Genomic DNA, 12,187 nt, shown 5'->3' with positions numbered 1-12,187 from the left:
GGGAGACTCTGCAGAGGGATCTGGACAGGCTGGATTGATGGGCTGGAGCTAGCTGTATGAGGTTCAACGAGGCTGAATCTTGCTTGTGTCACAACAACCCCAGGCAGCTACAGGCCGGGGGCAGAGTGGCTGTAAAGTTGCCTGGCAGAAAAAAACCAGGGGGTGCTGGCTGACATGAGCCAGTGTGTGCCCATATGGGCAAGAAGGCCAAGCGCATCCTGGCCTGTATCAGCACTTGCGTGGCCAGCAGGACCAGGGCAGTGACTGTCCCCCTGTACTCAGCACTGGTGAGGCCACACCTTGAGTGCTGTGTCCAGTTTGGGCCCCTCGACTCAAGAAGATTGAGGTGCTAGAGCACATCCAAAGAAGGGCAACGGGGCTGGTGAGGGGTCTAGAGACTAACTTCTCTGAGACGCTGGTGAGGGAGCTGGGGGTGTTTAGCCTGGAGAAAAGGAGGCTCTCTACAGCTCTCTGGGAGGAGGGTGTAGCCCGGTGGGGGATGGCCTCTTCTCCCAGGGAACCAGCAACAGGACAAAAGGACACAGCCTCAGGCTGTGCCAGGTGAGGTTTAGGTTGGACATCAGGAAGAATTTCTTCCTGAAAGGATCATCAGATATTGGAATGGGCTGCCCAGGGGAGGTGGTAGAGTCACTGCCCCGGAGGTGTTCAAGAAATGGCTGAACATGGCACTTGGGGATATGGTTCAGTTGACAAGATGGGGATTGGTCAAAAGCTAGAATCAATGACTTTGAAAATCTTCAACTGTAACAATTCTGTGATTCTATGATTCAATGTTTCTGTAAGGATTCCTGGCTACATCTGCATAACACAACAGCAAGGAATACTCCCTGGTGAGGAAGATGGCACAGACCTGCTCTGAACTCAAAAGTGAGCATAAAGGTAGTGATAGGACACGAAACCTTTGTATCAGTCTTTACCCCATACTAAATCTTAAAAACCAGAGTTCAAAGATTAAGTATTTTAATTACTTATTTTCTGTGGGAATTGAATATCTCACAGCATAAACACAATAGGCACTAAGTTACATCAATGCCAAAAAACTCTTATCTGACTGTATCAGCTCTCTGTTTTAGAAGATGAATGAGCAACTTTTAGGAAGAGAGGAGAACAAACATGTGCAAACACTCTTCTGCAAATACATTTGTGACTTTAAGGATCACCACCACCAAAACACACAGATCAGCAAGTTCATGTTTCATTATAATATAATTGATTTTTTTTATTAGCAAGTAAGATACTTAGTTACATGATACAGGAACTGCAACTAATATTTGGAAAATGTGAAGAACTTATCAGCCAGCAATTACATGTACTTACTACTTGCTAAACCTGCAGGCTGTGAGATGATGGCCTGAACATTATGTATACACATGGAGTTAAAATATCTTGACTGTGTGTGTAACATTTAAAATATCTTGATTATGCAAAAGAACAGCCAGGAGGATGACTGTATACAGATCGTTGCCTTTTTTGCATCCTTGCAACATTTGAATATGAAAGGACAATTTCAGTGCATATTCTGAGTATATATATGTTACTCCTACAATATATCTATATTGTAGGAGTAACATATTAGTATTCTAATTATTACTAGAATGCCAGACCCACTATTACATATTTCCCTTAATTCATAGTTCAAACCATTTGTTCACCTAAATCTCAGTCACTCCCAATTAAACTCCAATCTTCTATCTACTGAGTCTGAATAATTTTTTTTTGTCCCTGGGCATGCCTAATAATTTAGCAAACTGCTGTACTGAAGCTCTTCTTTTCATTACGTACAAGGTCTTTTTTTCTCTTATTTCAAGGTCTCATTTGCAGCACCTTAAAAGCATCCACCTGAATGGTTCAAAAGCTACAATTAATTTTAAAACAGATTTTAATCGGACAAAGTACTATAAAAATGTTTTAAAAAGCCACAAAATGAACTTTTAAAGCCAAGCATAACCCATATTAAAAAAAAATCAAAACAAAAAAATCCCTCAAAAAAAACCCTACATCATTCCCATGCTGCAGCTTGTCTTTTCTGTATCATTTGCTAACACCTGATAATCACTTTCTACAGAGAGGGCTTCTTTCTCTTGTAGTCTGTAGTCTAATCACCTTCCTCTGCCTTCTCGTCAGTGTGCTCCTATATACTTCATTCCTATTCCATTTTATCACATCTGTTTTTCACTGTTTTTCTCCCTGAGTTTCTCGATTAATGTTTCTTTTGTTTACCACTGTTTTCATAATCAACACAAGGCACTCCTTTCCCTTCCTTTTCAGCCATCAGGCTGCAAGAGTTGTAAATCCCAACAAGTCAGACCAATGCCAAATGCTTCAGCTTCAAAATTAAAATAAATACCTATTTGCACATGTTTAAAGAAAACCTTCAAAGAAACCAAAGGTATGAATAAAAGAGAGATCCATAATGTTGCATACACATATCCTTTCTGCATACACAACAGTATTATTAGGATCATATTAGGATGTCTTCTATTTTAAAGCATCCTAACAACTTCTATCACTTCTAGTGACAAATATTCCTGTATCTAGTAATGGTTATTGCTAATTTTTTGCGTATTCACTCTCTTTCTTAGTTTACAATTGCCTTTTTTCACTACCTTGTACAACTTCTCAATATTTACCCATTCCATATGTAAAGTATTTGCAATCGTGAGTTCAGCTAAACTGTATGGTATTAAAGTTTATTTTATAGAAAATAAATCTCACATTGCTAAAATTTATCAAGAAAATTATGGAAGACTTTCCATTGAGAAGGCACTCTTTAATGAAACCCAGAATGTTCATCTATAGTCAGAACTGTGGTATCAACCCTAGCATGAGGGCAGACCAGGCTTTTCCTCTCTTTCCCCTCAGCACAATGTAACCCCTCAATTCCTCCACAAAACTACTTGTTTTATTGCTCAGTGATCCATCTCTCAAACTGGTGCTTGCCATAATCTTCCTGCTTCTCCTACAATGAATCTGGGAGATCAAGAACAATGAACTAGGCTTGATATGCTTGCCCAAAGATCTCCTAATTCCCTCCCTCTACAAAAGATTATTTCCTAGTATCTACATGTTTCTGATTTATTTATTTTCAAACAAAGCTTTAGGTTTCAGTAACACATTTTCTAATGTTTTCAGGAAGAAACATTTTAAATTTAACATGACTGGTTTTCTATTGAACAAACATCCAAATAGATAACTCTAAATTAAGCAAATCCTACACTAATGCAGTTTAAGTTTCTATATGGTAATTCTTAATCTATCATATGGACAATGTCTTAACTATAAGTAGCAACTCAAGCGAATCAGCTAACAAAGCACTCACTGCTAGTTGCTGTGTAGCACAGTGGTAAAATGGATTGTTATGGTGTTTTTAATTTACAAAATGGGGAGGGAGAGTGGAAGAGTGACAGAAGTCTTCTAGTAACACATTGGAATACTATCCATAATATGAAGGTCCACATTTTGTCAGGGTTTGGAAAACTAAGGACCATGAAAGAATTATCTGTAACACCAAAGAAAAAGACTTTAACAGATAAAATTTCCAACCTATTACAAAAAATTGGGTTAGTACTTTGAAAAGAAAGAAAAATATATATATTCAAACTAAGAAAGAAATGCACAGCCAGAGGCTGGAAGGTGGTGTGGATCCACTAGAAATTCCATATGGATTTTGGGAAAGTGCAGCTTTCTCATCAGAACAAGGTAACAATGGACACTGCAGATTTTTCCCAATGCACTTCCCCTCATGAACAAGGATATTCAGCAGATGAGACCTTTGTAATAGTTTAATTTTAAATAGCTTTTTGTTTGGTAGAGCTGGTATCTTGATTGAGAGAAGTATTCCTGATGCTATTTCTAAGAGTTGGGCAGGTTTGAAGAGTGTCTCATTTAAAGACCCCTAATTCCATTTATCATTCACTATAAAGTTAGTATTTCAGACAAAAAAGTCATAAATTCCACCACACTTAAGAACTAAAGTAATGAAGACTGTGTGCTGGAAAACAGTATTAGTATTTCAATTAAAGTAAACTAGCTGGTGTGGCATAATAAATCACATTTTACAGTGCAATTTTAGCAACAGATAGCAATCTAATATCCTTAAAAGCCCCGTGAAACTCAAATGCAATGGTAGGTATTCCGTAACTACAATGTATAAATCTGAAGCCTTAGGTTATTTACCAATCCTCACAATCAAAACATCACTGGGGTTCAATATATCAGCCTTTTGGATTATCTACAGTTCTCATTGATGATTCAGAATAGAGGATTATGAGGCAGGATACAATGTCCACTAACAACCTAGAGTACTAAATAGAATACTAGCAGCTAATAGATGCATGTGTTTTTAAATCCTTCCCTGCCCTGCAAACCATTAAACTTTCCTGGAATTCACAAAGATACATATAGAGAAAACCACTAAAAAAGGGGATTAAAGGCATTTGGTACTCACTTGTCTATCTCAATACCAAGCGGATTAGCTGGACGTAAGGACAAGGGGGGAATCCCTTTGTTCCTGTCAGTGCGCATGTCATAATAGTTCATTTCATCCACCCAGACAGCAGACTGATCCAAGATACCTAGAGAAAACAAAGCACAGATCCTTAAAACAACAAGGGCAGTCCAGCACCATCAACTTCTAACATACTGAATTAATTTGAAAAATCCTGATAAATATAAAATGCATGCCTAGGTAATATATTGAAAGATACATGGCAAAACAACCTGGATGCAATTATGCCAAATTATTTTATTATAGCTGCTGAAAAGGTATTCATGGCTGGGCATCAAACATTATCCTTTTGCAGAGTGCACAGTTTCATGTACATTAGAAGCTATTTCCTGACCACAAAGTATTAGTATTTTCATTCCTGCAAGTATTTTGGTTTCTGTCCAAACCTTGTTATCTGCTACTTTCAAAAGAGCAATTAATTGAAAGTCTTCTCATTTGCATATTTTAGGGAAATTCCTTTTCTGTTCCATTTGCTATCCAAAAGGTAACTGAACTTCGGCCACATGCCAAGATAAATGACTTCAAGGACAGAGAACTGACTTTGCTTCCAGTGCCTTAGCACAGACAGTGCAAAAAGGTGAGGCACAATACATTCTGGAATCTCAGCTGAAAATGGGGCCAGCCATACCCTTGGTCTTACCCTCCTTTAACATACCCATCAGATGCACCACCAGAAATTACTGCATCCCCACACTTTCCCATATTTTCAAAGATTAATTCTCCTCTCTCATCACCAAAAGCTCCACTGTATAACATTTGCGCTTCCACATTTCACGTTTCTAGTATTAAGATATTAGTGCATCTTGGGAGAAATTACATATTATTTAACTGTCACTGAAGGGCTGAGAATAAAAGCCTAAAACAGTTCTTGTGGGAACTCTTGTGTTAGGAAAGATAACTATCCAGCTCATCAATGAGGGGTTCTGAGAGAAACATTTTCAATCCACAGGGTATTTAGACTGGATTCTAGGTTAAGCAGAGGTCCTAGGCTGCTTGGCAAAATAATTTCAATGGTTAAGCATCTCATGAGAAATACTTAAGACTTTGTCTTGCTGGATGGTTTGAATTACAAATAAGAAATGGCACTGAGGACTCAACTTTCTTTAAAGGATTAACTATCAGGTCAGGATTTAGGTGTAAAGCTCATGAGCTGGTCCAGATTTTCTATTTATCTACTCTACACTTGAGAGTAATTACTAGATCTGTTATTAAGTTTTCTAAAATTTCAGAAGTTTAGAGCCATTCCATAAAGAAAAATAAAGGGCGAATTTTCATTCATCACTGAGGATTTTATCAAGATATTGAAAAAGGAATAATTTTACCTATACCCTGAGTTTCTATCTCTATATATGTATGGATATTTTAATTATATACTCTACATTTTCTAAACAACTGAAAATTGTCCGGAGGTGGATCCATTCCAAACATACATTTCATACAAAGAGACATTCAGTCATGGATTTTCTTAGCAAAGAAAATAGATGTGGATTTGAACAAGAAATATACCTATTTTTTCAGGTTTAAGCAGTTTGAAGGAAACAGTTGAAGTTCCTTTGCCACCAGACTTTGTAGTAACAATAATGTCTCCCTTGTCATTTTTAGCCTGTCCAACTCGACACACAATTTTACTGGCAGACATCCATTCTGCAGTGAGGAGACAGTTGTGCCCACAGATTGTTAAACCTGGGAAAAAGAAAAAAAAAAAAAAAAAAAAAAATTCTGTGAATAGAAGTATCTCTTGAAATTCTGCAATGCAAATTCATTTATGATGATACATGCATTTTACATAAATATATAACCCTTCACCAGTCTCCTACAGTAAAGGAATCACAAATACATTTTTCAGATATTTCCTAGGTGACTTCAGGTCTTTTGTCCCAGTGACAATTCATAAGACACAAGCAGTGCAGTTTGGAACTCATTTAACCTCTTCCATCACTTTTGGGCTACTGCGACTTTTACTTCACATAGAACAATAGATTTTCTGTCTGGAAGACACTGGAGAACTGCAGTTCAGTATTGAATTTCTGTGAAACTTCCCTTACAAGCTGCATACAGCAAATTTTTCACAAGTTCAGTCTATGTGACTTTGCACAGAAAAAAAAAAAAAAAAGAAGACTCTCTGTAAAATATTTACAATGAAGAATGTTTCTTCAACCTTATTTGTTTAGCAGTACTTCAGTGGACACAGAAGGCTGTTTTGGCTGAAGTAGTATTAATTGACAAATATTCCATCCCAACCTCTTCTGTAAAAAATCCATGATGCAAGATTGATTCCAATGAATAACCTGCCCTTGTTATAGGAAAGAATAATGATGTAATGCTCATCTGTTCCCTCTTCAATACTTTTTCACAAGAAGGATGACAAACTATGAAATACAAGAAGGTCTTTTCTCATTGGAAGAGACTGACAAGCTTCAGAGTTCAAGAACACCTCTCATGACTTAAGAGTCAAAGTGCACCTTAATGTAAGGCCCAAGGCTTCCTGAGATTTCACATCAAATTGGTCTGATTGATCAAACCAATCATCAACCAATCACCAACCAACCGACTGGTTCTGGTCAGATCAGGACTCGGGATGCTGGAATAGATGGATTGTTTTCTCAGATCTAGAAGAACAATTTCCATATTCGTAGCTGGAGTTCTGCTGTCCTGGAAAGCTGGCAAGATCCTAACTGCTCCAGTATCAACTTGGAGAACAACTTCACTAGGTTCTTCCTAAATAACACTCTTAGCCAGAAACATTTTTCCTTATGTCCAAAAGAACAAGGCTGTACTAGTGTGTTGGCTGCACTGGAGTATAAATTAGTCAGGCAGAGCAGTTCCTCCCTTGCTGGCTTGACTTTTGTTTTTAATTTCTAGAAAGCTCTGACCAATTTAGAAAATACTTAAGAGACAGAAAAGGGCCAGTGTATGTGGCTTAGTACCAAAGCTTCACACTTATTTTCTCCTACAATTTAAGTCTCTGACATGACACAGCAGAGAAATTTGGCAGTTTTCACGGCTGTCAGACATAAAAATGCATTACTCCCTGCCAAAAACTATCTTGAAAATGAAATCCAAAAATTAAAAAAATGGAAAGGCACTGAATCTTATTACAACTGAAATTAATTTTACTTGAGAAAGGACAGATTGTTTCTTAAATATTCTTTCTGAATAAAAGGGGGGGGAGTGAGATGAAATAGGATATACACACAGAAAGACTGAAAAAAATATTTTGCTTATTTATGTGCAAATATTATTTGCTCATAAAATTTTAATCAGGCCAGGTTTTAGTTTCATGGGGGAAAGAAAAAAACCCATATATTACGATGCATATTACATATATGTAATAATTTAACCTTATGTTATATTGTTATATTATTACATCTCTTACAGATTTATGCTAGCATCTTCTCTAAAGGAAAAAAGATTGTGATAGGAACGAAGACTAACTGAAATGCTTTGCCCAAACAATTCATAAAGATGTTTTCACCCCGTATTTTCTGAATTTGTGGTTCAACTGAGCAATACTTTAAGCTATAGGAACTGATTGAAGATCCTTCTATCAATTATTGTCTACTCATCAGAGGTTCCAAAAGCTCTCAAGACATCAAGATACAACGTCCAGTACTTTTGAAATGGCAGGAAATGGCCTTTGCCTGTATCTTAAAAATGCAAAAGGAAGTTAAGTCTCTATCAACATTTTATATACCACATGAAACAGTAATGGCACAACACAATTTCTAAAACATATAAAGGCATGTTGGGGAGAAGTTTTGATAGCACAGTTACCACATTTCTTTCTCCAGAAATAGGAAACTTCCTTTTAAATAAAACTTAATTTGAATCTGTTGCATGGTATAAAGATCTCTGAGAACATCATTCTCAGCTTCCAGTATTTATGTGCCTTTCTATAAATAGGCATAAGTAATACTCTTATGGAGACTTTCTGATTTTGGTAAAGCTCATATATGGGCAACTTTACAATGTTAAAAAATACAGCTGCAAATGTCTTAAAAGACAAGCTAAACCATGAAAACACATGTTACAGGTACCTCCTGGATTTGACATTTTGCACCATGAGCTATAGAGTTACAAATAAAAAGTTTATTTGGTTTCAAAGATACAAAGAGATTACTAGAAGGCTCTCTCTTAAATGAAACCAAAAGAATGTTCTTCTATTATGCGATACCGTGTTTATATAAAGAAAAAAAGTTTCTTGTTTTTCATTTTACACTAATGCATCTCAAACTTTTTAAACTTTATAAAGACCTCACTCAAACTCGCTTAACTCTCATGCCTACAAAGCCTCACTTTTCCAAGTATTTCCATTCAAGTACCAGGGAATATTTACATGACTAATTTAACCATTAAAAGAAATCTTTACCTATCTGGGGCCTTAGTCACTTTCTGGAGAAAGCAGACAACTGAGCTAAGGAGAAAATAAGGCAATGCATTATTTATTTTTACCTCGAAGCATAAAATTATTAGCAGCTGTGTTTTACAAATATTACTCTGAAAGAAATATAAGAAGAAATATCAGCAGCTGCTCAGCTGTAATACCGAGGTACAGATCAGGACACATCCTCATTCCAAAAACATAGCACTGATCATTTCTAAGAGGATCATACCAATGAACTAACGAGGCTATTGAAGTACATCAGCCACACAAATACACAGAAATATACTCACCCCTAACATGATCATTATGTTTTTTGAAGATTTCTCAATATGAATTATATAGTGTACTGCAATCTCACCTAGCAGCTCAGGAAAATACTATTTCTCCTTTTGAGAGACAGCAAACTGAAGTGGAGTGGAAAACTGTAGTAGCTTATGCTTGGCCATAAAGCTCATTGTGGTGGCCATGAATGGAATTTGTGAACTTTGGTTTACAGCCATGAAGCGAAATATTTTTTCTAGCAATGCCAAACAAAATTCCAATGGCCTTCAGAGGAGTCATGATTCCACAACAAATTAGACAAATTGTATCTAACATGACTACTGAAGTACACATATGCATAACTTACAAAAAAAAAAAAAAAAAAAAGGGAAAGTTATAGAGTTATAGTTAACTTGGATTTCCAGGAGCTTTTACTGAGTCTTTCTTGAAAGGCTTAAGAAAATGATTGAGCTATACAATACAAACCTCTAATGGATAAATAGCTCAGCAACATAGAAATAGGGTTACAGTAAATTATTTGTTTTGACTGAGGAAAGTTTCCACATAGTATATGCCAAGATCACTTGTGTTCAGTACAATTATAAATGACAAGATAAAGAAGTTATAAAGTTTGCTGATGATATTCATTTATTATATTAGAGCGTGAAGACCATAAACCCCAGAAAAATGCAAGCCAGAACTTATTAGACCGAGTGATGCACTATAATGTAGATATTATAACACAATGGATGAAATTCACTGAACAAAGGCAAGACGCACGCAGGCAGAACCTTAAATTCATAGAAGGCAGGCTCAAACTGACCACTAATCCTCATGCATTTAATCATGGAACTGTAGTAGGCAGAACAACAAAAACATTAGCTTGATTCTCAGTAGGAGTTACACAGAAAACAGAACTACCGCTGAAATACAAAACAAAAGTGAAAGTACAATGTTATGCCACAGGGTATTCACATCCTGAACACTGCACACAACCAAGATGTGTCACCCACAACTGGTAGTGAAAGTAAAAGAGATTCACTGAAGAGCAAGAAGAAAGGCCAAGGATGCATGCAGAAAAATTAAATAAGCTAAGACATTTCAGCCTGAAAAGGAAGTAAAAGAGCAGTAATGAACCAGGTCTGTGGCCAGGAGAATCAGTGAAAAGATCTTGTCCTCTCCTTCAGCACAGGAGCTACGACGATTCTAATGAAATCACCATGTCAAAAATCAAAACAGTAATGAAAAGGGTTCTTCACATATTGTGTAGCTAAATCACTGAACCTGCTTTATCATAACTGCTACAGACATATAAACTGTCTTTAATTCAAGGCATAGCAATGTCCTGGTTCAGGGCAAATTTGGGAGAAAATCCCCAGTGACTATCTAAATACACTGAAAACACTTCTGACATGAAAATTTCAATGAGGAAATTCTCAGTTTCTGAGAAAGTAACAAAGGAGCATCTCATTATGTCTACCCTCTTCTAGTCACTGTAAAAAGCACTCATTCTTCATTTTCATGATCAGCACAGGATGATGAGTCAGACTAAGGGTTCATCTAAAAAGGTACAGTCAGTCTGGTTAGTTGCACATTGGGCAGCATCTCTGAATTTATGGATTCAAGTGCATATTAGTGTAAAAGGCATTCCTCATAACATCCCACAGAGATTCTATCACGCAAAAAAATTCATCTCTAATCATATCCAAAGTGTTACCTTCTGCAGTACCAAAAGGTGTTTTTTCAACTTACCTAGGAGGTCTGTAGGTCCAGTACCCAAATTTTCTCCTCTAATTGTCACTTTTGTCCATGCGATGCCTTCATTGGGAGAGATACCGGTTACAAGCGGGGGCTGCCGTGCTCGAGACATGATGACTATTCAGTTACTGCAATCTGAGGTGCTTTTATCTGTTCATCAAGAAATAATAAATTAAAACCCCATTAATTATATAAAAATTATTAAAATAATTTCAACTTGTTCTTCTGAAATGGTAGGGAAATACAAATGTAAACACCACTCAAAGTATTTTTCGACACAATCATAAAACAATAAAGAAAAATTATACCATCTTTGCACTATAAAAAAAGGTAAATATAGCTTTCTGAAAGAAAAAGTATATTAAGAAAAATATTAAACTTTCTGAATGCTTAAGGAAAATGTACACACAGACTCCAAATTACTTATGCCAGAATTCAAATGAGTCTATTACAACTTCTATTTGAAAATTATTATTGTATTCCTTAGAAAGTTCAGAACTGTTAATCTAAGATAAGTAATAGACTATGATTACATATTTGGACAACTTCTCCATCAAATTAAGACCTACTGACATAGACAGTCCCATGTGAGGAAGCACTAAGCACTTATTTGTATAAAGCATCAATGCTAACATGCACTGAGAAAATTAGAAGATGACTTGCAAATACTACACTAGCAGAGATTATCAACAAAACAAACAATACCCCAACATATCAACAAAAATGTACATAAAATTACTGAAGAAGCATTTCTTCAGAAGAGTGTTTCTTTGCACCTGAAATTTAGTCAACTCAGATCAGTTTAATTAGCTCTGTAGCTCAAACAGAAATATGGTACCGATGTAATATGGTCCATATTTGGTTTACTATGCCACTGATCACAAATGCCTGGTTTTTATTAGCAGTTTCCTTTGTGTAGCTCTGCAGCTATAAACACCTGTAAGAAGCTGAGTGTGTATGATCAGTATAACCTGAATTACAAGTCTTATTAAATACCATCACCATCCCAAAACCTCAGTTACACACACACAACAGTTTAGTGTAAACAATTTTGGAAGTTCAGGTTGGTAAAAAAGTTGTCGAATATAAGCCAAGCTTCATAAGGTTCCTCTTAGCTACTTTTTTTTGAATCAAAATGTATTTTCTACTTTTATTTGCAAACGGTCAGGTCCATGAAACCCAGAAACTCTCTAAACCATCTCTAACAATAAATAGCAGCAAAACTGCAGTTTCCAAGTACCTGCCATTAAGACATA

General features: G+C 36.3%; 1 protein-coding gene across 1 annotated transcript in view; it reads right to left on the bottom strand.

The window, feature by feature from the left end:
- The window catches only part of EXOC2 (exocyst complex component 2), a 111,301-nt gene extending 100,225 nt beyond the window's left edge, over positions 1–11,076 (bottom strand). The window contains exons 1-3 of the mRNA XM_041475421.1: positions 10,926–11,076; positions 6,035–6,211; positions 4,469–4,595 (exon numbers count right to left, since the gene is read on the bottom strand). Of these exons, the coding sequence (XP_041331355.1) occupies positions 4,469–4,595; positions 6,035–6,211; positions 10,926–11,043 (422 nt within the window). The 5' untranslated portion in view covers positions 11,044–11,076. The remainder of the gene's footprint in view (positions 1–4,468; positions 4,596–6,034; positions 6,212–10,925) is intronic.
- Between the last annotated feature and the right edge of the window lie 1,111 nt (positions 11,077–12,187).

Source organism: Pyrgilauda ruficollis, unplaced genomic scaffold (genome assembly GCF_017590135.1).
Source record: "Pyrgilauda ruficollis isolate IOZ18807 unplaced genomic scaffold, ASM1759013v1 scaffold35, whole genome shotgun sequence".
Classification (NCBI taxonomy): domain Eukaryota; kingdom Metazoa; phylum Chordata; class Aves; order Passeriformes; family Passeridae; genus Pyrgilauda; species Pyrgilauda ruficollis.
The sequence above is the reverse complement of the archived record's forward strand: the minus strand, read 5'-3'. Positions and strand labels throughout refer to the sequence as shown.